The sequence below is a fragment of the Citrus clementina genome, unplaced genomic scaffold (assembly GCF_000493195.1).
Source record: "Citrus clementina cultivar Clemenules unplaced genomic scaffold, Citrus_clementina_v1.0 scaffold_7, whole genome shotgun sequence".
Taxonomy (NCBI): Eukaryota; Viridiplantae; Streptophyta; class Magnoliopsida; order Sapindales; family Rutaceae; genus Citrus; species Citrus x clementina.
Window position 1 is genome coordinate 8284154 of NW_006262075.1, and position 26225 is coordinate 8310378.

The following is a 26225-nucleotide window of genomic DNA, read 5'->3' on the forward strand; positions in this document are numbered from 1 at the left end:
ATATCCACTCTTTACAAGCTTTGCTCTTGCAGAAGTTTTGTACTCATTTTCTTTTTTTTACTCTTACCTTGCACCCCAATCCAACACCTTCTAGGCCCTCAAATTAAACACATTCCTATAGACTTGAATCCTTCCCCTCTTATTTTCATAGGAAGAGGCTAACCAACTGGGTTATCCTTTGGGGGCGATCAAAAGATTAAGATGTTCAAATCCAAATAGTTAATTTGTCAAACCAAATAATTAAATAAACTAATTTCTGATTAGGTTTATTAGTTGCTTGCTTAATAAATTACCTAAGGATGAGTTTCTCGCAAGAGTGATCTCCCACGTTCTTCAGATTCCTTGCTGCGATATTTGTCAAAAATTCATCTCTTCCCGTCAAGAAAACAATTTTCATCCCGATAGACGATAATCTGTTGTACAGCTTAAGACTCTCTGGCAATGCTGGCGCTTCGCCTTTGAGTTGCCATTCAAAGGCCGCAGTCACATTCAATTGATCAGTTGTGATTTTGATGAATTAATAATGTTACTTGCCATATTATTTCAATATTATATTCATATGATTGCATATATACCTGAATCCATTCTGAGCATAAAAGGATGCATTGGAAAGAAAGCGAGGTCTCATCTATGTCAAAGATCCATTTGTCCTTGCCATCTCCAGCCAGCTTTAAGCATGGTGAAAAACCTCCTCGGTAAGTGCTTTTGAGTCTTGACCAAATGGCGATCTAATACGTAATCCCCCACGTAACCTTTACAGAATTTTGGAACAGATATCCAATCTCTAATGTTATTTGTTTCTACACCAAATAACCAACTCAGGCATGAGAAGTCAGGAACAAGCTCATCGCTGGCGCCAAGCAGCAGTCAAATGAGATTGCGGATATGCAGGCCCGCATGCAGAGACCTGGGATATTCCTAAAATTGTAGTTAGAGATACCAAGAATGAAAAGACTTTCATGTTTGTTATGTTTGTTTGATACTTTGAAATATACCGCCAACATGATTCCTTTATAAAGACTGATTCGTCCTGTAATTCAACCAAATTGCCTATTTAGCTGTAGCAAATACAATTTTTTTTTTTCAGGTAAGAGTGGACAAAACTTAAATTTATTTTTCTAACTTTTTTTCTATTTTACACTTTTTTTTTACACTGATGTTACAATTAGATTATAACTCATGATGAATTAAACTGCTACTAATATTTACAAGTAGGGACTAATTTATAAATCTTGTGAAGCACTACTCAAATTCATTTACATTTCGTTAGGAAGAATATTGCCTCCACTCAATTATATAATATAATTGAGAAAATAATTAGACCCACAATGCTTTTGTAGGGGTTAGAATTGCTGCCTTCACAGCACTGACCACTCAGCCTTTGGTTGGGTTAAGGATGAGTGGCTTATATTTTGCACTTATATAGAGACATTTATAGAACCTCTAATTAACTGATTCCTAATATGCACATTGGCACATGTTATTCACGTTGAAGTATTAATTATCACAGTATGTAATCATCCTCACTATGATTACATATTTTAATATGCGTTAATAATTTGTATAGATCTCGAGGCACCTTTCCAATTATTATTCTTTTTGGTCTGATTTCGGTTCGAGTAAAAATTATTATCCGGCTATGGCCAAAAAACGGGTGGGCTATAACCTCGGTGGGGGGCGCGGGCGAAGTTCGTCCGCCGGACTCGGAATGGGGCGAGACTTTGCGAGGGGCCTCGGTGTGCCCGCGGGGAGTCCCGAGCACAACAGTGCCCAAAAATAAGCGCCCGAAGGTCGGGGTGCCAAAACCCCCCAGCGAAAAATGGATAAAAAACGGGTGGGCTATAGCCTTGGTGGGGGAGCGGGCGATGTTCGTCCGCCGGACTCGAAATGGGACGAGACTTTACGAGGGGCCTCGGTGCGCCCGCGGAGAGTTACGAACACAGCCGCGCCCAAAAATAAGCGATCGAAGGTCGGGCTGCCAAAACCCCCCAACAGAAAAAGGCCAAAAAAACGGGTGGCCTACAACCTTGGTGGGGGCCTATTTTTGGTCGAAGTTTGTTGGCCCGACTCGGAATACGGCGAGGCTTTGCGAGGGGCCTCGGTGTGCCCGTGGGTTGTCCCAGGCACAGCCGCACCAAAAAATAACAGCCCGAAGGTCGGGGCGCCAAAAGCCCCCAGAGGAAAAAGGCCAAAAAAATGGGTGGGCTATGGCCTTGGTGGGGGGCTATTTTTGGTCGAAGTACGTCCGCCAGACTCAGAATGGGGGGAGGCTTTGCGAGGGGCCTCGGTGAGCCCGCGGGGTGTCCCGGGCACAGCCGCGCCCAAAAATAATGGGCCGAAGGTCTGCGCGCCAAAAGCCCCCTGCGGAAAAAGGCCAAAAAAACGGGTAGGCTATAGACTTGGTGGGGGGCCCGGGCAAAGTTTGTCCGCCGGACTCGGAAAGGGGCGAGGCTTTGCAAGGGGCCTCGGTGTGCCCGCGGGGCATCCCGGGCACAGCCGTGCCCAAAAATAACCGCCCGAAGGTCAGAGCGAAAAAAGCCCATGGTGGAAAAAAGCCAAAAAAACGGGTGGGCTGTAGCCTTGTTGGGGGGCGCGGGCGGAGTTCGTTCGCCGGACTCGGAATGAGGCGAGACTTTACAAGGGGCTTCAGTGTGACCGCGGGGCGTCGCGGAACCACGCGACAAAAAATAAGCGCCCAAAGGTCGGGGTGCCAAAACCCCCAGCGGAAAATGGCAAAAAAACGGGTGGGCTATAGCCTTGGTGGGGGGTGCGGGCGAAGTTCGTCCGCCAGACTCGAAATGAGGCGAGACTTTGTGAGGGGCCTTGGTGTACCCACGGGTAGTCACGGGCACAGCCGCGCCCAAAAATAAGCTCCCAAAGGTTGGGGTGCCAAAACCCCCCAGCGGAAAATGGCAAAAAAACGGGTAGACTGCAGCCTTGGTGGGGGGCGCGGGCGAAGTTCGTCTGGCCGACTCGGAATAGGGCGAGTGCCCACAGAGAATCATGGGCACAGCCGGGCCAAAAAATAAGTGCCCGAAGGTCGGGGTGCCAAAACCCCCCAGCGGAAAATGGCAAAAAAACGGGTGGGCTATAGCCTTGGTGGGGGGCGCGGGCGAAGTTTGTCCGCTGGACTCGGAATGGGGCAAGCCTTTGCGAGGGGCCTCGGTGTGCCCGCAGGGTGTCCCAGGCACAACCACACCCAAAAATAACCGCCCGAAGGTCAGAGCGCAAAAAGCCCCCAGCGGAAAAAGGCCAAAAAAACGGGTGCGCTATAGCATTGGTGGGTGGCGCGGGCCAAGTTCGTCCGCCGGCCTCGGAATGGGGTGAAGCTTTGCGAGGGGCCTCGGTCTGTCCGCAGGGTGTCCCGCCCAAAAAAAATGGCCGAAGGCCGGGGCACCAAAAGCTCCCAGCGGAAAAAGGACAAAAAAATGGGTAGTCTATAGCCTTGGTGGGGGGCTATTATTGGTCGAAGTTCGTCCGCCGGACTCGGAATGGGGCAAGCCTTTACGAGAGGACTTGGTGTGCCGGCGGGTTGTCCCGGGTACAGCTGCACCTAAAAATAACCGCCCGAAGGTTGGGGCGCAAAAAGCCCCAAGCGTAAAAAGGCTAAAAAAACGGGTGGACTATAGCCTTGGTGGGGGGCAATTTTCGGTCGAAGTTCGTCCGCCGGGCTCGGAATGGGTCGAGGCTTTGCGAGGGGCCTCAGTGTGCCCACGGGGTGTCCTGGGCACAGCCGCACCCAAAAATAACCGCCCCAAGGTCAGGGCGACAAAAGCCCCTAGGGGAAAAAAGGCAAAAAAACGGGTGGGCTATAGCCTTGGTGGGGGGCAATATTTGGTCGAAGTTCGTCCGCCGGACTCGAAATGAGGCAAGGCTTTGCGGGGGGGCCTCGGTGTGCCCGTGGGGTGTCCCAGGCACAGCTGTGCACAAAAATAACCGCCCGAAGGTCAGGACGCCAAAAGCCCACAGCAGAAAAAGGCCAAAAATACGGGTGCGCTATAGCCTTGGTGTGGGGCTGTTTTTGGTCGAAGTTCGTCCGCCGGACTCGGAATGGGGCGAGGCTTTGCAATGGGCCTTGGTGTGCCCGCAGGGTGTCTCAGATACAGCCGCGCCCAAAAATAACTGCCCGAAGGTCAGGACACCATAAGCCCATAGCGGAGAAAGGCCAAAAAAACGGGTGGGCTATAGACTTGGTGGGGGGCGAGGGCGAAGTTCGTCCGCCGTACTCGGAATGGGGCGTGGCTTTGCGAGGGGCCTTGGAGTGCCCTCGGGGTTTTTCGGGCACAGCCACGCCAAAAAATAACCGCCCGATGGTTGGGGCGCCAAAAGCCTTGGTGGGGGGGGGCGGTCGAAGTTCGTCCGCCGGACTTGGAATGGGGCGAGGCTTTACGAGGGGCCGCAGTGTGCCCGTGGGGTGTCCCAGGCACAGCCGCGCGCACAAATAACCAACCGAAGGTCGGGGCGTCAAAAGCCCCTAGCGGGAAAAGGCCAAAAAAATGGGTGGTCTATAGCCTTGGCAGGGGATATTTTTGGTCGAAGTTCGTACGCCGGACTCGGAATGGGGTGAGGTTTTCTGAGGGGCCTCGGTGTGCTCGCGGGGTGTCTTGAGCACAGCCGCGTCCAAAAATAACCGCCCGAAGGTCGGGGCGCCAAAAGCCCCCAGCGAAAAAAGGCAAAAAAAATGGGTGGGCTATAGCCTTGGTGCGGGGCGAGGGCGAAGTTCGTCCGCCGTACTCAGAATGGGGTGTGGCTTTGCGAGGGGCTTTGTAGTGCCTGTGGGGTTTTCCGGGCAAAGCCACGCCAAAAAATAACCACCCGATGGTTGGGGCGCCAAAAGCCTTGGTGGGGGGCGCGGTCGAAGTTCGTCCGCCGGACTTGGAATGGGGCGAGGCTTTACGAGGGGCCGCAGTGTGCCCGTGGGGTGTCCCAAGCACAGCCGCGTGCACAAATAACAAACCGAAGGTCGGGGCGTCAAAAGCCCCTAGCGGGAAAAGGCCAAAAAAATGGGTGGGCTATAGCCTTGGCGGGGGATATTTTTGGTCGAAGTTCGTACGCCGGACTCGGAATGGGGCGAGGTTTTCTGAGGGGCCTCGGTGTGTTCGCGGGGTGTCCTGAGCACAGCCGCGTCCAAAAATAACTGCCCAAAGGTCGGGGCGCCAAAAGCCCCCAGTGAAAAAAGGTGAAAAAAACGGGTGGGCTATAGCCTTGGTGCGGGGCAAGGGCGAAGTTCGTCCGCCGTACTCGGAATGGGGCGTGGCTTTGCGAGGGGCCTTGGAGTGCCCGCAGGGTTTTTCGGGCACAGCCACACCAAACATTAACCGCCCGATGGTTGGGGCGCCAAAAGCCGCCAGCGGAAAAAGACAAAAAAATGGTTGGGCTATAACCTTGGTGGGGGGCGCGGTCGAAGTTCGTCCGCCGGACTCGGAATGGGACGAGGGTTTGCGAGGGGCCTCTGTGTGCCCGCGGGGTGTCTCGGGCACAGCCGCGCCCAATAATAACCGCCCGTAGGTCGGGGCGCCAAGAGCCCGCAGCGGAAAAAGGCCGAAAAGACAGGTGGGCTATAGCCTTGGTGGGGGGCTATTTTTGGTCGAAGCTCTTCCACCGGACTCGGAATGGGGCGAGGCTTTGCGAGGGGCCTCGGTGTGCCCGCGGGGTGTCCTAGGCACAGCCGCGCCCAAAAATAACTACCCAAAGGTTGGGGCGCCAAAAGCCCCCAGCGGAAAAAGGCCAGAACAACGGGTTGGCTATAGCCTTGGTGTGGGTTATTTTTGGTCGAAGTTCGTCTGCCGGACTCGGAAATGTTTGAGGCTTTACGAGGGGCCTCAGTGTGCATGCGGGGTGCCCTGGTCACAGCCGTACCCAAAAATAACCGCCCGAAGGTCGGAGAGCAAAAAGCCCCTAGTGGAAAAAAGGCCAAAAGAACGGGTGGTCTAAAGCCTTGGTGGGGGCGCGGTCGAAGTTCATCCGCTGGACTCGGAATGGGGCGAGGGTTTGTGAGGGGCCTCGATGTGCCCGCGGGGTGTCCCGGGCACAGCCGCGCCCAAAAATAACCACCCGAAGGTCGGGCCGCAAAAAGCCCCCGGTGGAAAAAAGGCCAAAAGAATGGGTGGGCTACAACCTTGGTGGGGGGCGCGGGCGAAGTTCGTCCGCCGGACTCGGAATTGGGTGAGACTTTGTGAGGGACCTCCTTGTGCCTGCGGGAGGTCATGGGGTACCAAAACCCCCCAGCGGAAAAATAGCCAAAAAACGGGTGGGCTATAGCCTTGGTGGGGGGACCGGGGGAAGTTCGTCCGTCGGACTCGGAATGGGGTGAGACTTTGCGAGGGGCCTCCGTGTACCCGCGGGTGGTCGTAGGCACAGCCACACCCAAAAAATTAATGCCTGATGGTCGAGGTACCAAAACCCCCCAGTGGAAAAATGGCCAAAAAACGGGTGGGCTATAGCCTTGGTGGGGGGCGCGGGTGAAGTTCGTCCGCCGGACTCGGAATGGGGCGAGACTTTGCGAGGGGCCTCCATGTGCCCGCGGGAGGTCACGAGCACAACCGCATCCCAAAATAAGCGCCCGAAGGTCGGGGTGCTAAAACCCCCCAGCGAGAAAATGGCCAAAAAACGGGTGGGCTATAGCCTTGGTGGGGGGTGCAGGCGAAGTTCATTCGCTGGACTCAGAATGGGGCGAGACTTTGTAAGGGGCCTCTGTATGCCCACGGGAGGTCGCGGGCATAGCCACGCACAAAAATAAGCGCCCGAAGGTTGGGGTGCCAAAACTCCTCAGCGGAAAAATGACCAAAAAACGGGTGGACTATAGCCTTGGTGGGGGGCGCGAGCGAAGTTCGTCCGCCGGACTCGGAATGGGGCAAGCCTTTGTGAGGGGCCTCCGTGTGCCCGGGGGAGGTCACGGGCGTAGCAGTGCCAAAAAATAAGAGCCCGAAGGTTGGGGTGCCCAAACCCCCACAGCGGAAAAATGGCCAAAAAAACGGGTGGGCTATAGCCTTGGTGGGGGGCGCGGGCGAAGTTCATCCGCTGGACTCGGAATGGGCCTAGACTTTGCGAGGGGCCTCCATGTGTCCGCGGGAGGTCGCGGGCACAGCCGCATCCAAAAATAAGTGCCCAAAGGTCGGGGTTCGAAAACACCCCAGTGGAAAAGTGGCCAAAAAACGGGTGGGCTATAGACTTGGTGGGGGGCAAGGGCGAAGTTCGTCCGCCGGACTCAAAATCGGGCGAGACTTTGCGAGGGCCCTCAGTGTGCCAGCGGGAGGTCACGGACACAGCCGCGCCCAAAAATAATCCCCCAAAGGGCGTGGGCGAAGTTCGTCTACCGGACTCAGAATGGGACGAGACTTTGCGAGGGGCCTCCATGTGCTCGCGGGAGGCCGCAGGCACAGACGCGCCCAAAAATAAGTGCCCGAAGGTCGGGGGGCCAAAACCCCCCAGTGGAAAAATGGCCAAAAACCGGGTGGCCTAAAGCCTTGGTGGGGGGCGCGGGTGATGTTCGTCCGCCGGACTCGGAATGGGGCGAGACTTTGCAAGGGGCCTCCGTGTGCCCGCGGGAGGTCGCGAGCAAAACCACACCCTAAAATAAGCGCCCGAAGGTCGGGGTGCCAAAACCCCCCAGTGGAAAAATTGCCAAAAAACAGGTGGCCTATAGCCTTGGTGGTGGGTGCGGGCGAAGTTCATCCGCCGGACTCGAAATGGGGCGAGACTTTGCGAGGGGCCCCCGTGTCCCCGTGGGAGGTTGCGAGCACCACCGCGCCCAAAAATAAGGGCCGGAAGGTCGGGGTGCCAAAATCCCCGGCGGAAAAATGGCCAAAAAAACGGGTGGCCTATAGCCTTGGTGGGGGGCGGGGGTGAGGTTCATCCGCGGGACTCAGAATGGGGCGGGACTTTGCGACGGCCTCCGTTTGCCCGCGGGAGGTCACGGGCACAACCGTACCCAAAAATAAGCATCCGAAAGTCGGGGTACCAAAACTCCCCGGCGGAAAAATTGCCAAAAAACGGGTGGCCCATAGCCTTGGTGGCGAGTGTGGGCAAGGTTCATCCGCCGGACTCTGAATGGGCCGAGACTTTGCGAGGCGTCTCAGTGTGCCCGCGGGAGGTCTTGGGGACAGCCGCGCCCAAAAATAAGTGCCTGAAGGTCGGGATGCCAAAACCCCCCAGCGGAAAAAAGGCCAAAAAACGGGTGGCCTATAGCCTTGGTGGGGGAGCGTGGGCGAAGTTCGTCCGCCGGACTCGGAATGGGGCAAGACTTTGCGAGGGGCCTCCGTTTGCCCGCTGGAGGTCGTGGGCAAAACCACACCCCAAAATAAGCGCTCAAAGGTCGGGGTGCTAAAACCCCCCAGCGGAAAAATTGCCAAAAAACGGGTGGCCTATAGCCTTGGTGACGGACGCGGGCGAAGTTCGTCCGCCGGACTCTGAATGGGGCGAGACTTTTCGAGGGGCCTCCGTATGCCCCCAGGAGATCATGGGAACAGCCGCGCCCAAAAATAAGCGCACGAAGGTCGGGGTGCCAAATCCCCCCAGCGGAAAAATGACCAAAAAACGGGTGGGCTATAGCCTTGGTGGGGGGAGCGAGCGAAGTTCGTCTGCCGGACTCGAAATAGGGCGAGATTTACGAGGGGCCTCCGTATGCCCGCAGGAGGTCACAGGCACAGCCGCGCCCGAAGGACGGGGTGCCAAAACCCCCCAGCGGAAAAATGACCAAAAAATGGGTGGGCTATAGCCTTGGTGGGGGGTGCGAGCGAAGTTCATCCGCCGGACACAGAATGGGGCGAGACTTTGCAAGGGGCCTCTGTGTGCCCGTGGAAGGTCGCAGGCATAGCCGCGCCCCAAAATAAGCTCCCGAAAGTCGGGGTGCTAAAACCCCCCAGCGGGAAAATGGCCAAGAAACGGGTGGGCTATAGCCTTGGTGGGGGGCGCGGGCGAAGTTCATTCGCCGGACTCGGAATGGAGCGAGACTTTGCGAGGGGCCTCTGTATGCCCACGGGCACAGCCGCGCCCAAAAATAAGCGCCCAAAGGCCGGGGTGACAAAACCCCCCAGCGGAAAAATGGCCAAAAAAACAGGTGGCCTATAGCCTTGGTGGGGGGCGCGGGCGAAGTTTGTCCGCCGGACTCAAAATGGGGCGAGACTTTGTGAGGGGACTCCGTCTGCCCGTGGGAGATCATGGGCACAACCGCGCCCAAAAATAAGTGCCCAAAGGTCAGGGTGCCAAACCCTCCCAGTGGAAAAATGTCCAAAAAACGGGTGGCCTATAGCCTTGGTGGGGGGCACGGGTGAAGTTTGTCCGCCGGACTCGGAATGGGGCGAGACTTTGCGAGAGGCATCCATGAGCCAGTGGGTGGTTTTGGGTACAGCCATGCTAAAAAATAAGCGCCCGAAGGTCGGGGTGCCAAAACTCCCCAGTGGAAAATTGGCCAAAAAACGGGTGGCCTATAGCCTTGGTATGGGGCGCTGGCGAAGTTCGTCCGCCGGACTCGGAATTGGGCGAGACTTTGCGAGGGGCTTCTGTGTGCCTGTGGGAGGTGACGGGCAAAACCACGACCCAAAATAAGAGCCCGAAGGTCGGGTTGCCAAAACCCCCCAACGGAAAAATTGCCAAAAAACGGGTGGCCTATAGCCTTGGTGGGGGGCGTGGGCGAAGTTCGTCCGCCGCACTCGGAATGGGGTGAGACTTTGCGAGGGGCCTCCGTGTGCCTGCGGGAGGTTGCGAGCACCGCCGTGCCCAAAAATAAGCGCCGGAAGGTTGGGATACCAAAATCCCCTTCGGAAAAATGGCCAAAAAACGGGTGGGCTATAGCCTTGGTGAGGGGTGCGGGCGAAGTTCGTCCGCCGGACTTGGAATGCAGTGAGACTTTGCGAGAGGCCTCTGTGTGCTAGTGGGAGGTTGCGGGCACAGCCGCACTAAAAAATAAGCGCCTGAAGGTCGGGGTGCAAAAACCCCCTAGCGGAAAAATGGCAAAAAAACGGGTGGCCTATAGCCTTGGTATGGGGCGCTGGCGAAGTTCGTCCGCCGCACTCGGAATTGGGCGACACTTTGCGAGGGGCATCCGTATGCCCGCGGGAGGTCACGGGAAAAACTACGACCCAAAATAAGTGCCCGAAGGTCGGGGTGCTAAAACCCCCCAGCGGAAAAATTGCCAAAAAACGGGTGGCCAATGGCCTTGGGGGGTGGGGCTCACGAAGTTCGTCCGCCGGACTCGGAATGGGGTGAGACTTTGCGAGGGGCCTCCGTGTGCCAAAAATAGGCCGAAGGCACAGCCGCGCCCAAAAAAAAAGCGCCTGTAGGTCGGGGCGCCCAAACCCCCCAGCGGAAAAAGGCCACAAAAACTGGTGGGCTATGGCCTTGGGGGGTGGCGCTCGCAAAGTTCGTCCGCCGGACTCGTAATGGGGTGAGACTTTGCGGGGGGCCTCCGTGTACCAAAAATAGGCCGTGGGCACATCCACGCCCAAAAATAAGAGCCCGAAGGTCAGGGCGCCAAAACCCCACGGCAGAAAAATGCGACAAAAACGGGTGGGCTATGTCCTTGGGGGGTGGGACTCGCGAAGTTCGTCCGCCGGACTCGGAATGGGACGAGACTTTGCGAGGGACCTCTGTGTGCCAAAAATAGGCCGCGGTCACAGCCACGCCCAAAATAAGCGCCCGAAGGTCGGGGCGTCAAAACCCCCCAGCGGAAAAAGGCCACAATAACGGGTGGGCTATGGCCTTGGGGGGTGGGACTCGCGAAGTTCGTCCACCAGACTCAGAATGGGGCGAGACTTTGCGAGGGGCCTCCGTGTACCAAAAATAGTCCGTGGGCAAAGGCACGCCCAAAAATAAGCGCCCGAAGGTTGGGGCGCCAAAACCCCCCAGCGGAAAAAGGCCACAAAAACGGGTGGGGTATGGCCTTGTGGGGTGAGGCTCGCGAAGTTCGTTCGCCGGACTCGGAATGGGGCGATACTTTGTGAGGGACCTCCATGTGCCAAAAATAGACCACCGGCAAAGCCGCGCTAAAACATAAGCGCCCATAGGTCGGGCCACCAAAACCCCCCAGCGGAAAAAGACCACAAAAACGGGTGGGGTATGGCCTTGGGGGGTGGGGCTTGCAAAGATCGTCTGCCGGACTCAGAATGGGGCGAGACTGTGCGAGGGGCCTCCGGGTGCCAAAAATAGGCCGCGGGCACAGCAGCACCCAAAAATAAGCACCCGAAGGTCGGGGTGCCAAAACCCCCAGCGGAAAAAGGCCACAAAAACGGGTGGGCTATGTCCTTGGGGGGTGGGGCTCACGAAGTTCGTCCGTCGGACTCGGAATGAGGTGAGACTTTGCGAGGGGCCTCTGTGTGCCAAAAATAGGCCGCAAGCACAGCCGCGCCCAAAAATAAGCGCCCATAGGTCGGGACGCCAAAACCCCCCAGCGGAAAAAGGCAACAAAAACGGGTGGGGTATGGCCTTCGGGGGTGGGGCTCGCGAAGTTCGTCCGCCGGACTCGGAATGGGGCGAGGCTTTGCGAGGGGCCTCTATGTGCCAAAACTAGGCCACGGGCAATGCCGCGCTCAAAAATAAGCGCCCGTAGGTCGGGGCACCAAAACCCCCCAGCGGAAAATGGCCACAAAAACGGGTGGGCTATTGCCTTTGGGGGTGGGGCTCGCAAAGTTCATCAGCTAGACTCGGAATGGGGCGAGACTTTGCGAGGGCCACCGTGCGCCAAAAATAGGCCGTGGGTAAAGCCGCGACCTTGCCAAAACCCCCCAGTGGAAAAAGGCCACAAAAACTGGTGGGCTATGGCCTTGGGGGGTGGGGCTCGCGAAGTTCGTCCGCCGGACTCGGAATGGGGCGAAACTTTGCGAGGGGCCTCCATGTGCCAAAAATAGGCCAAAGGCACAGGCGCCCAAAAATAAGCGCCCGAAGGTCGGGGCGCCAAAACCCCCCAGCGGAAAAGGGCCACAAAATCGGGTGGGCTATGGCCTTGGGGGGTGGGGCTCGCGAATTTCGTCCGCCGGACTCGAAATGGGGCAAGACTTTGCGAGGGGCCTCCATGTGGAAACAATATGTCGCTGGCACAGCCGGGCCCAAAAACAAGCACCCGAAGGTCGGGGCTCGCGAAGTTCGTCCGCCGGACTCTGAATGGGGCGAGACTTTGCGAGGGGCCTCCGTGTACCAAAAATAGACCGCGGACACAGCCGCGCCCAAAAAATAAGCGCCCATAGGTCGGAACGCCAAAACCCCCCAGCGGAAAAAGGCCACAAAAACGGGGGGGCTATGGCCTTGGGGGGTGGGGCTCGCGAAGTTCGTCCGCCGGACTCAGAATGAGGCGTGACTTTGCGAGGGGCCTCCGTGTGCCAAAAATAGGCCGCGGGCACAGCAGCTCCCAAAAATAAGCACCCGAAGGTCGGTGCGCCAAAACCCCCCAGCGGAAAAAGGCCACAAAAACGGGTGGGCTATGGCCTTAGGGGGTGGGGCTCGCGAAGTTCGTCCGCCAGACTCGGAATGGGGCGAGACTTTGCGAGGGGCCTCCGTGTGCAAAAAATAGGCCGCGGGCACAGCCGCACCCAAAAATAAGCGCCCGTAGGTCGTGGCGCCAAAACCCCCCAGCAGAAAAAGGCCACAAAAATGGGTGGGCTATGGCCTTGGGGGTGGGGCTCGCAAAATTCGTCCGCCGGACTCAGAATGGGGCGAGACTTTGCGAGGGGCCTCTGTGTGCCAAAAATAGGCCACGGACACAGCAGTACCCAAAAATAAGCACCCGAAGGTCGTGGCGCCAAAACCCCCCAGTGGAAAAAGGCCACAAAAACGGGCGGGCTATGGCCTTGGGGGGTTGGGCTCGCGAAGTTCGTCTGCCGGACTCGGATTGGGGCGAGACTTTGCGAGGGACCTCCGTGTGCCAAAAATAGGCCGTGGTCACAGCCACGCCCAAAATAAGCGTCCGAAGGTCGGGGCGTCAAAACCCCCCAGTGGAAAAAGGCCACAAAAAAGGGTGGGCTATGGCCTTGGGGGGTAGGGCTCGCGAAGTTCGTCCGCCAGACTCAGAATGGGGCGAGACTTTACGAGGGGCCTCCGTGTACCAAAAATAGTCCACAGGCAAAGGCATGCCCAAAAATAAGGGCCCGAAGGTTGGGGCGCCAAAACCCCCAAGCGGAAAAAGGCCACAAAAACGGGTGGGGTATGGCCTTGGGGGGTGAGGCTCGCGAAGTTCGATCGCCGGACTCGGAATGGGACGAGACTTTGTGAGGGGCCTCCGTGTGCCAAAAATAGGCCACGGGCAAAGCCGCGCTAAAAAATAAGTGCCCGTAGGTCGGGCCGCCAAAACCCCCAGCAGAAAAAGGCCACAAAAACGGGTGGGCTATGGCCTTGGGGGGTGGGGCTCGCGAAGTTCGTCCGCCGGACTCGGAATGGGGCGAGACTTTGCAAGGGGCCTCCGTGTGCCAAAAATAGGCCGCGGGCACAGCAGCGTCCAAAAATAAGCACCCGAAGGTTGGGGCGCCAAAATCCCCCAGTGGAAAAAGGCCACAAAAACGGGTGGGCTATGTCCTTGGGGGGTAGGGCTCGTGAAGTTCATCCGCCGAACTCGGAATGGGGCGAGACTTTGCGAGGGGCCTCCGTGTGCCAAAATTAGGCCGCGAGCACAGCCGCGTCCAAAAATAAGAGCTCGAAGGTCGGGGTGCCAAAAGCCCCTAGCGGAAAATGGCCAAAAAACGGGTGGGCTATAGCCTTGGTGGAGGGCGGGGCGAAGTTCGTCCGCCGCACTCGGAATGGGGTGAGACTTTGCGAGGTGCTTCAGTGTGCCCACGGGGAGTCTCAGGCACAGCCGCGTACAACAATAAACGCCGGAAGGTCGGGGTGCCAAAAGCCCCCAGCGGAAAATGGCCAAAAAAAAAAGGTGGGCTATTGCCTAGGTGGGGGGCGCGGGCGAAGTTCGTCCGCCCGAATCAGAATGGGACGAGACATTACGAGGGGCCTCGGTGTGCCCACGGGAATCCCGGGCACAGCCGCGCCCAAAAATAAGCGACCAAAGGTCGGGGCGCCAAAAGTCCCCAGTGGAAAATGGCCAAAAAACGGGTGGGCTATAGCCTTGGTGGGGGGCGCAGGCGAAGTTCTTCCGCCGGACTCGAAATGGGGCGAGCCATTGCGAGGGGCCACGGTATGCCCGCGGGGAGTCCCGGACACAGCCACGCCCAAAAATAAGTGACCGACGGCCGGGGTGCCAAAAGCCCCTAGCGGAAAATGGCCAAAAAACGGGTGGGCTGTACCCTTGGTGGGGGGCGCGGGCGAAGTTTGTCCGCCGGAAACAATAAGTGCCCGAAGTTTGCGGGGAGTCTCGGGCACAGCCGCGTACAACAATAAGTGCCCGAAGGTCGGGCTGCCAAAAGCTCCCGGCGGAAAATGGCCAAAAAAAGGGTGGGTTATTGCCTAGGTGGGGGGCGCGGGCGAAGTTCGTCCGCCCGACTCGGAATGGGACGAGACATTGCGAGGGGCCTCGGTGTGGCCGCGGGGAATCTCGGGCACAGCCGCGCCCAAAAATAAGCGCTCGAAGGTCGAGGTACCAAAAGCCCCCAGCGGAAAATGGCCAAAAAACGAGTGGGCTATAGCCTTGGTGGGGGACGCGGGCGAAGTTCGTCCGCCGGACTCGGAATGGGGCGAGACTTTGCAAGGGGCATTTACTTTTTAAAATCTTCTATGAATACTTATTTACTCTATGCACTCAATTAATAATTTTAAAATATTAGTTTTTACTTGGAACACTCTTTCAAATTCCTATATTATCCTTATTTCTTTAATTACCTTATTTCTTCTTTATACCCAATAAAATATCCATCATCACAAACAAAATATCTTACTTTTTTTCTATTTTTATTCACTTTTATTTTCCATTGATAAAATGGTTTGATATATGTTTGTTCTTCTCTTATTTTCACAATTTAATTTTGTTTTTTAAACCCATCAACTTCTCCAACCTTCACCTATTGTGACCGTTGGAGTGTCGTTGTCGGCCACCATCAATTGTCACCTCTAATTACTATTTTCTGTGTATAGGTCTGTCTTAGCTCAGAACCCCCACAAAACTACCTTGACACTCTCTAAGTAATTATATTTATATCCTTTTTTGTAAGTTTCCTTGGTCTGGCAAATAATTTGACCCAACTTAATTCGATCCGATGTAAATAAACTCAGGTTTGGATCGGATTGAATTACTTATTCAATTCAATCGGATGATATTTTATGCATCCTGGACAAATTATAATCGGATCAAGTTAAATCCTATCGGGTTTGGCTGACATAAAAAAAAATTAAATCCAACGATCAAAGGAGTCACACTCACACGACACAGCACAACACTCACACCACACACACACACCCAATCTAAACCTAGTCCATCGTGACTCACTCATGCGCAGCACTCACCAAACAGGCAAACGCACACAGAGATCGCAGATGGTGGGACGCCAAACGCAGACGGCACTGCAACACACACATTAGCCAGAAATCACAGACAGCACAACCGCGTTAAGCCAAGCCATCAGGAGTCCGCGACATGCCGACGCAATCTGCTGCAGCTCGACAGCTACTGTCGCTTGCTCCACTGACCACCGCATTCATCTAAACGCGATTATTTTTTCATGGTATATTACTATTAAATTTTTTATCCGCGAATTATAAGTTCGTGTCGAGTTCCGATGATGTTTTTTCCAAACCCGATTAATCCGAAAGTCGATTGCATTTATCTTAAAGCAATTTTGCCCGCACCTAATTGAGTGTATAAGAACATACATCTGCATGATTTTAAGGTTGGAAAATTGTCAAAAATTAATGGCAATGGACGATTACAAATAACTCCATCGTCCAGGCAAGGTCTTTACTCTTAGACATCAAGCATGCGATGTAACAGAACTGAGTAATCCATTGTCATGGGTACTGAATTTACCAGTGTTAACATTGTACGCTGGTCAGATGTCCTATAAACCCATACACGGTTTGTCGTCTGCGACTCCAAATGCCAAATGTCTTGCTGTTTAAATAGGGTGGGTAAATCATATCAAAAATATATATAAAGGGTGGGTAAAAAATAATTAATTAATTAATATCAAATTAAAAAATAAAAAAACAAAAGAAAAGAAAATGTCAAATTTCAGTCTTTCAGAAGTCATACAACAATCCCTAAAATTTAAAAGCACCAACCGATAGGCTTGGCAATTTAGCCCGGCCCTAAATTTAGCCCGATTAACCCGACCCTAATTATTAGGGCTTTGGCCTGAATTTTTGGGTTTCGGGTCAGGTTCGGGCCACAATTTTAAGGCCCGAACAAATTTAGGGTCAGGGTCGGGCTTAAAACCAACCCGACCCGACCCGACCCTATTTACAAAAAAAAAAAAAAATACACACATCACACACGCTGCATGCTCACATCACAAACAGCTGCATCACACAAGACACAATCACACAACACACGCACGACACAGCTCTCAAATTCTCAAAAACCCTAAGCCACTAAGCCAGCCACCCAGCCCGCCGCCGAATCAGCCAACAGCATTGTGACTGTCGACGCACGCCAGCCAATCAGCCGCGTCTCGCCGTTGTGTTGTCTCGCCGTTGCGTCTCGCCGTCGCGTCTCACTGTCGCGTCTCACTGTCGCGTTTCTCTCCATCGTGACCCGCCATTGTGACCATCCGTGACGCCGCTAGGTGAGTGAGTTGAATTCATGAATTGGCAATTTGTTCTGTAATTATTTCCGACAAATTTGTTCTGTAATTACCCATAAAACCAGCAGCCTGCAGCCTCGATCGGTCCTGTTGAACTTTTTAAGTTGTAATTATAAATTGTAATTATAATCCAATTCACTGCTTTTTAAGTTGTAATTACATGAATTTTTGTCATTAGATGCATTTCGCTAGATTGAATTTTTATTTTATTTTTGTGGTGATGGGAAGAATTTGTTATAGATCAGTAACTATATATTAATTAACGATTAAAAAGAGTAGTCCAATGGATGCTATACCAGCTTAGGGATTGATTTCTTTGTACTCACGAATTTTCTTTTCTTTTACTTGGGGCTTGTTGCTACATTTTTACTTCAAAGTCATGGTACTTTTACATGCCCTTACCCCTTTGTTTCTTGAAGATTCAAAGACGTCTTCAGCCAAAATTTTAACTAGTTTGCAAAAATTTTCTTACTGCATCATGTGAACTAGTCAATTGTTATAAATATAATAAATTTCATATACAGCTCAATTTAATTTATTTATCTAGACATTCAAACACACACACACACACAATGGCCAATAAAACTTGTTATATTCACAATGATTATGTAGTTACCATAAATATTATATTTTAATTGCAACTTGTTACACATTTAATTTAGGTCATTATGTCAAATTCACTTGAGAATTCTCATGTTGGCAAAGAGGATACAAATGATGACATTCCTCTTGCCTTGGAAAGTGAACCAAGGCAAATACCCTATTTTGGCTCAAATGGCCAAGGATATCTTAGCCATTCCCATGACAACCGTTGCCTCTGAATCGGCATATAGCACTGGAGGTAGAGTCTTGACTCCACATCGGAGTAGACTTCATCATATGACATTGGAAGCGCTTATGTGCACTCAACATTGGCTATGGGCAAACTCCAAAGGTATGAATATAAATAATGTACAAAATAATTGGTTTAGTAATAATTTTATAAAATTGAATTATTTTCTCATTTTCTTTTTTTTTTATAGGTAAAATTCTCAAAAGTGAAATTTTTAATGGAGAGGAATTTGTGGATGAAGATGAAAGTGGCCCGCAAGTGTTGGAGTAGTTCTTTTTTTAAAAAAAAAAAGTTTGGTTGTGGAATTGAATTATGAGTTTTTATTTGTATTATTGTATAAGACTTTTTTTTTTATGTTGGGTTATGGAAATGCAAGCTTAAGCAATCTAGAAATGCAAGTTGCAGCTGCATTTCAGCATTTGGAAAATGGTTTAGTTAAGCCTGACTCGATGTTGGCCCGACTCGATGTTGGCCCGATTCGGGTTGGGCCCGACCCGACCTTAACTATAAATAGATAGGACTTTTTTAGGGTCAAACTTTAGTTCTTTATTGATCGGGTCGGGTCGGGTTTGGCCAAGCCCGAGCCCGAGCCGATGTTTTGCCATCCCTACCAGCCGACACCCAATGGTGGAACCCAAGCAGCCATCACCGCTTGAAATTGAAAGATGAACCCATTCATCTGCACGACCAGCGAGCTAAACCAATTGAACCCATTTATCGCCAATTGAAAATTGAACCCATTCATCTACACCACCAGCGAGCTAAACCAGAGCTACACGAAACAACATGCTGCAGCCGTGGAACGCAAAAAGCAGCAGCAGCGAAGCAAACGCAGCACCAGCAACCTGCACCTGCACCCACGCGATGTAGCAGCGACTGCCAGCGCACCAGCCACTGGAACTCGTGTGATGCGGCAGCAGCGAAGCCAGCAGCAGCCACTCGAACTCACGCGACACAGCAGCATCGAACCCAGCTGAGCCACTTGAACCCATTGACCCAAACCAGCATCAAACCATCACCAACTCCACCTTAAGTAATCTATGATTTTTTTTTAATTGTTGAGGTTATTCTGAAATTCTGAGAAATTTTAAAATTTTAAGATTTTTATTCTATGATTAATTATTATCTTTATATGATATTAGGATTTTAAAGTTCAAACCCTCTACTATCAACGGCATTCGAAAAACTTCTTTGTTATAGATAAGGGTGTTCGCAGATCGGATTTTACGGATTGGACATCAATCCATATCCGATCCATGATTTTGCGGATTATAATTTTTCAATCCAATCCAATCCAAGGATTGATAAAATTCAATCCATATCCAATCCATACATCTGCGAATCGGATGCGGATTTGACTCAATCCATATCCAAATCCATCATTTTACGAATTGATTTGCGAATTAAAAATTTTAGTTCTCTTCAATCTATAAACTAATGAAATTAAAAAAAATCTAATATAAAATAATTTTACTACCAATTAAATTTAAAATTAAATAAAATTTAAACAAATTAATTGTTTGTTTTAATAATACATTCAAAATTTCAAAATATAACACATTGTGATTAATTGTTTAAATAAAACTATAATAATACGTTTAAAGTTTTAAAACATAACATACCAAAATTAATTGTTCAAATAAAATTACAATAATATATTAATATAATATCAAAATTAATTGCTCAAATAAAGCCACAATAATACATTGAAAGACTCAAAATAAAACACACCAAAAGGAAAAACTTCCACCTCCAATTTGTGTTTCGTATTTTAGCCTAAACAAAATAAACATAATTGATATAAATAACAAATAAAAAATTATTAAATAAATTAATAAATATTTACCCTTATATCACATCAAATGCCATCAAGCTTCATCAAATATGTTCTTGTCAGCTCCCAAAATCTCTATATGTATAAGATAAGAAAAATGTCAATTTTTAAAATAGAATAACAACATAAAGTCAAATAATAATCAAAAAATAAAATTAAAGGTAAATTGTTACATTTTACCTGTCTCAATATGTTCAATCTCATCTATTGCTTCATCAAAATTTATCGGAGTTGAACGTAGCCAATTTTGTGTGCAAATTAATGCCTCCACCGTCCTTGTAGATAGTGAGCACCGATGTGGATCAAGAACACGCCCACCAGTGCTAAATGCTGACTCAGATGCCACAGTAGAAACAGGCATGGCCAAAATATCTCGAGCAACATAAGACAAAATTGGATATTTGGAAGAATTAATCTTCCACCAATCTAAAACATTAAAACTCTCATTTTCTGGGTTCTCACATGATTCTAACAAGTAAAGATCCACTTCTGTTTTGCACTCTACAAAAATGTTGTCTTTTAAAATCCTCATATAACCCAAATCAAACATTTGCCTAGCATCAACCTCAGTATCAACCTCTAAATCTTTTTCATCATTGACAGCATCCATTACTTCCACATCATCACCATAAAGCAATTTGTATTCCTCATATAAACTATGTAAATTATTCCGCACGTTAACAACCAACTCATTAGCTTTAAATTCACCAAACAACACTACAAAACAATATCTCAAAAACCGTTCTTTATGTCGAGGCTCAAGCAAAATAGAAACAAACAAGTAAGGGTTGATTGTTTCATAATTTCCCCAATACTTATCATACTTCTTTTTCATATTTTCAGCCATTATCTTCAAAAATAAATCCTTACTATCCCTCCAAGCTTGCAATTGTGTATGAATCAAACATAATTGGCGCAAAAAATTATTGGAGGTCACATATAAAGAACCCGAAAATGTCAAAGTGGCATCATGAAAAACCTTCAAGAATTTAATGAAATAACGAGCATATTCCCAATCAATTGACGAAGGACACGTTTTTGGCTCGCTCAAACAAAACTCACGTATGTATTGTGCATCATGAAGCTCTAACCGATCAAATACTTTTTCATACTTTTCAGCAGCCTCTAACATGAAAAAAGTGGAATTCCATCTAGTTACGACATCTAAACACAACAACTTATTTGAAGAAATTTTCTCTCGCTCTGCATATGCCTTAAACTTTTGTGTCCTAGAAGGCGAAGATCTAATAAATCTTACAACATTGCGAATTTTAGAAATCGACTGATGATACTCTTTTAACCCTTCTGCAACAATGAGATTTAATATATGTGCACTACACCTCAAATGCATATTTTGACCCCCTAAAATTGCACTATTCCAATTGTTCACAACTTTTGACAAATAAAAGACAACACCATCATTAGAAGAAGCATTATCAACCGTTACTGTAAAAACTCTCTCAATACCCCAATCTAATAGGCATGTTTCAATTTGCCTATCAATTGTTTCACCTTTATGGTCAGTAACTTGACAAAAATTCAATATTTTTTTGTGCAATGTCCAATTATCATCAATAAAGTGAGCTGTAAGACACATATAACAAAGATTTTGAGCTGAAGTCCATGTGTCTGTAGTGAGGCAAACTCTTTGATGACTACTAACAAAAAAATCAGTCAAATCTTTCTTTGTTTTTTTGTAAAGTTGCAAAATATCACGAGCAATAGTAGTGCGAGATGGTACTTTAAATCTATTTTCAAAAACTCCCAACATTTCCCTAAACCCTTCACCCTCTACAACTCTAAATGACATCTCATCTTTTATAACAAACTTAGCAATTGCTTCCCTACAAGCCTCAACATTATATGTCGTTGATACAAGGCTACATGGCTCTCCAATTTTCACTGGTTGGTAAGACAAAGTTTTTTTTTTTTTGTCCACTCGAGCTCGACCGGGATATTTTAGACATCTCTCTCTTATATGACCCAATAAATTAGATGTTCCTTTATGAAAACCACATTTATATTCTTTTCCACAATATCGACATTTGGATCTAGGATGCAGTGGATCAGAACTTAATTGGATAAAATGCTCCCAAGCTTCTGAAGTAGTGGATTTATTGGGCGTACCTTCAGCATTACTGGATGATTTAGAACTTGGGGGGGGGTTGAATCTACAGCTACGCGTTTTCCTTTATCAAATTGAGAAGTCATCTACACCACCAAAAAGAAAAATCATGAAATTCGCGTGTTACATCCAGAAAAAGTAATATGATTGTTAGATCCACAGAAGCAACATGATTCAAACACCCCCAACAACAATTCTTTAATCTTCATTTTTAAAAAAAATAGCCCATCAAACAAGAAATTAACAGATTCAATTTTACCACAGAATAAAAAGCAAAAGCAACCGAATTAGGACATATAATCAACAAATAATTCTCTTCCTCAATCCCCAACAACCTTATTATTAATAAAAGAATATCAAAATCATTATCTCAAGTCACCATTGATAAAAAAGAAGATACATAATAATAATTAAAAAAAATCAGAATAAATGTTATCGAAGATAAAATCAAAATAATAAATTAGGAGAATATTTACGAGTACTGTACCTGAAGAATGAGATAGACACACCGTGATAAGATTTAATAATACTCGTCGATATTGTGCATGTGACTGTGATGGCAAGGAAGCAGGAAGCAGCTTAGGGTTTTTTTTTCGTTTGCAGAGTGACCACTGATTTGCGATTTTGGGTTATGCTAAATTGCTAATGCTAGTTGCTTTTGGCGTTATCTACTTTATGTCATTGTTATTTTTTTTTTTTTTGACAAAAGCTTTAACTTTTGACTTTATTTCAATAATTTTTGACCGATTTCATATTTTTTATTTTTTTTATTAGATAATGATTGTTATGTTACTTTACTTAATAACTTTACTTTACTTTAATTTTTTTAATTATTAATTTAATATTTTTTGTTTTATAATTTTATTAAATAATGACTAAATTAAATTATAGTGTTTATATAATTATGTAATATTATATTTATAATATTTTTTAAAATAAATAAATAAATATATTTTTTTGCGAATTCACGGATTTTTGCGGATTCACAGAAGTAAATCCATATCCAATCCACCGACTGTGGATTTTTAAAATTTCAATCCAATCCAATCCACCAATCCACGGATCGGATTTATACGGATCGGATTTTTACGGATCAGACGGATTGAACGGATCGGATCGGATTCTGAACACCCCTTATAGATATGAAATCATTCATGATGGTGCAATTGGTGCTTCGGTTCATTATTTATTTCCAAATGTTTTTGATTAATTTTCTTCCTAATGCATATGCCCTTATTCCATTCTTTTGACTTTGGCCGAGTGTTTTATTCACCGTTTTAATAATTTTAAGCCATTTCAAAAACAAGTTGCTTATCTTGAAATTAAATTCTTTTAATTTAGCTTTATTAAAAATTTATTTAGAAAAAAAATAATGGAAGCCCAGGCCCGGATGCACTTTTAGAGGGCTAGGATTTGTTTCCATGGGCTTGGATCTGGACTTAAAAAGCCTAACCCAAGCCCGCATTTTGCCAACCCTAGATTTAAAAGACGGTTTGTTTTTCAAAATTTCTCTCCCATATGTCGTGTTAATATTTTGAAGAAGATGACATGTCATCGATTTCATGTTTAGACTTTAGATGACCTGTCACTCCGCCAGGGACCCCTGGAAAACGATTGGAACACTGTATCTATTGTTGTAGTTTTACAAGCCCTTAGGGACCCAAATGTTATTACTACATCAACCTTAACATGATTACATCCATCACTAGTTCACTACAACTGCTGAGCACTGAATCGTTCTCGTTCTTTCCTCTTTCTGTTCTGCCCAGTTAAACCTCTAAACCCTTCTTCATATTCATTTAAAAAAAAAATTGTTAATCATTTAATTTATTGCTTCTTCCGTAATTTTATTTGTCTTTTATTGTTTATGTTTTTGTAGATAAATGGCGTATAGAGGGCGTGGACGTGGACGAGGTGGCTATGGAGGCGGCGGTGGCTTTGGCTTCGCCAAACAAGAACCTTTTGAACTTTTCCCTGTAAGTAATAAATTTTCTTTATTTCTTGTTCCTTTAGCATCCTTAGCTGTTTAGAGTTTTAGACTTTTTAAATGAGGCCAAAATTTGTTTATTTAGGGAAAAATAATTGAATGCATCAGTTTCTTAGTGTTTAAATGCTAAAGCTAAAACTAGGCTCTTTTACTTTCATTTGAAAAAAAACTTATCTGAAAGCTTTTATTTTTTTAATGTAGGAGATTGAATTGCCTGACCACAAAAATGTGCCGATTGAAAGGAACTTAATTCTCTGGAATTCAAGGTTACTAAATTATTGGAAGTCCTCTCCATACTTTCTCGAAGAGAATGTTGAAAAGAGTGAGCATCAACTGCTTCAACTACTTTAATGTTTTATGTATTATGTATTAGGTTGTTAGTGGAAACTAGCAAGAGGCAGAAAGAGAAGGATAGGTGGAAATTCAATATTTAAAGCATGGTTCATGAATTAGGCTCATTTTAACTTGCAATGATATTAATATGCCAGAATGTGAATCAGCGGTTGTTTTTAGGATATCTTGTTTGTTGTATTCAATAGTTATTTCAGCTGTGGCAGTTTTGGCTTCTTCATGAATTTGGTGTCAGATAGCCAAAGCGTGGACATTGAAAGATATTCTGACTGGAATAAGCCGAAAGTTTCATCAAATCGTGGATCTATTAATCAATTTCTACAACTCCATTCTAGCAACTTTCCTGCAGAACTGGTTAAAGGTAAACAAACTAGACAACTCATTGAAATTTGGTAGTGGTGTTTATGTGTTTGTGAGAATACATGTCATAATTAAGGCTTCAGACTCATCTGATGGTGAAATAAACTTTCAGATTCAAGGGAACAGCGAAATCCAAAAAGAGTGCGATGGAATGCAGATGCAGGTTTTCTTAAATACAAGCTTTAATCACTTTTCTTTCTCAACTATAGTTGATATCTACAACAGCGGCTGGTTAAAAGCCTTAGCACCTCAATCCCAAATATATCCTAAATGAACCTCTGAATTAAAACTATTTATGCTTTGTTTGTTATCAACTCTCTCTTACAATATTTTGCTTTCAAAGGTTCAGTTAACCAATTCGATTGTTTAAATGATAGGGATGAGGAAGTTGGATCTCTTTGAAAAGCTTGAACAGAAGTTTCAGGTAAATTTATAGCATTGATAACTTTTCTGCTTGTTTAATGTGGTAACTATTTTGCTGATGTGATGAGGTCTTATGTTTCTGCTGCAACACTTTTCAGAAAAACACCTTCTGGAAAAATTTATATTTCCTTGTTTGGTATCCTCAGTTTTTCTGTGATAGGCTATTTGGTCTTTATTCTAACACCATATTGGTGATTCTTTCTTTATCTAAAGGGCCAAGAGGATAAAGATGAAAAGGAAAAGAAAGAAGGCGAAGATGAAGATGAAGATGATGGTGAGGCAGCTGGAGAAGCTGAAGAAGAATTTAGTGATGATGGAGATTACAATCAGGTTTCACTCAAATGCCATACTGTTATTTATTTATAGGGATTCTCACCTTAGTGTCATTCTATATTGTTACTGCCATAAATGTGTCCAAATACCACTATGTTAAATTTGGACGAGAAAGCCACGTGATGGGGGCAAATCAGGTTGTAGACAAGCCTGCTGATTTTCCGGATGCATCTTTCTCCTTTCTCCTTTCTCCTTTCGTTTCCTTTCCTTCCCTTTCTCTCCTTTATTTAATAGTAACAGCGTGAAGAATGAAGTTTGCATTTGCTGTATTGTTGAGGTGCATTTTTGGCCAGAAAGGGTCTTAGTGTCTTTGACAAATAATTTTACGTCTTTTTTGCCTTTGAGAAGAATGGTACATTGTTGGATGGTTATTCTATGGAGAGCATCTCACTTGTTGGTCAAGATATCATGTGCCAGGCATCTGTCCCAACTGGCTCTGGGATTTCTTATCAGAGAGCATAGAATAAATATGTACAAAAACAGATACATTTCAAGTCTATTGAAGCTTGTTTTGTGATAAAAGCAACTTATTTTCACTCTTCTTGCTTGTTTGTCATTTATTTGATTTTATTTTGATGATAAATCTGCTAATGGCTGTCATTTATGGCGGCCAGTATTCCTTTTTTTGAATTATGCTTGAACAAGGTGCTTTCTGTAGGCCCGTGTATCTGCCCTTTGACCATACATGACTTTCTGAATGCGTGTGTGAAGTTTTTCTTATAAAACAACTATTAAATAAAACAGGAAAAGATTGATATAAAGAAATAGTTACTGATGCTTTATACATTATTGCAGAACATTGATTTTGATGATGACGAAGACGATTTTAACATGGATGACGGCAATGATGGTATGCACTTTCTTTGCAATGCCATTTTGATGTTGCATTCATCTACTTTCTTGCATCCCTGAATAGTAATGAGTTTTCTGGATGTTTGCAGATGAAGCTACATACTAGTTGCGGCAAACAGTTACACTATGTCTTGCTCTTGTTGCTTGGAACAAGTTCTACTTCTGCAGATTGAAATATTCTCTCGTTTTCCAATTTGGAGTAACGAGTTGATTTGGCTAACGGCTGCTTTGTAAATTTTAACCACAAGCAATGTTTGTCAAAATTTTATGCTTCGACTAAAAAGATCATGTACCAGTCATTCTATAATAGTTACCATCAAGCAAATTGTAATGTTGGCAATTTGGCTTTACATGTTAACAGTTTGTGTCTTCTCTGGCTGTGGAAGTTAATCAGTTTGTATTTCGTCTTTGTTAATGCATTTGATATTTGCTTAGGCGATTTTTTTTTTTTTTCTCTTTCA

At 47.4% G+C, this 26225-nt stretch overlaps 1 protein-coding gene and 1 pseudogene across 2 annotated transcripts; one reads left to right on the plus strand and one right to left on the minus strand.

Moving 5' to 3' along the window:
• Positions 1 to 289: 289 nt before the first annotated feature.
• On the minus strand, positions 290 to 18491 carry LOC112096870 (annotated as a pseudogene).
• LOC18035893 (DNA-directed RNA polymerase III subunit RPC7) lies at positions 18108 to 26122 on the plus strand. 2 transcript variants are annotated; one of them, XM_024180939.1, is made up of 9 exons: positions 18108 to 18532; positions 23338 to 23434; positions 23647 to 23767; positions 24032 to 24157; positions 24269 to 24319; positions 24534 to 24580; positions 24793 to 24909; positions 25708 to 25762; positions 25854 to 26122. In XM_024180939.1, the coding sequence occupies exons 2-9, from the start codon at positions 23342 to 23344 to the stop codon at positions 25868 to 25870; spliced, it is 627 nt and encodes a 208-aa protein (XP_024036707.1). In that variant the 5' UTR covers positions 18108 to 18532; positions 23338 to 23341; the 3' UTR covers positions 25871 to 26122. The 2 variants fall into 2 exon arrangements, with proteins under 2 accessions (XP_024036707.1, XP_006426855.1); XM_006426792.2 differs by lacking the exon at positions 18108 to 18532 and adding an exon at positions 23017 to 23226.
• The last annotated feature ends 103 nt before the right edge of the window (positions 26123 to 26225 follow it).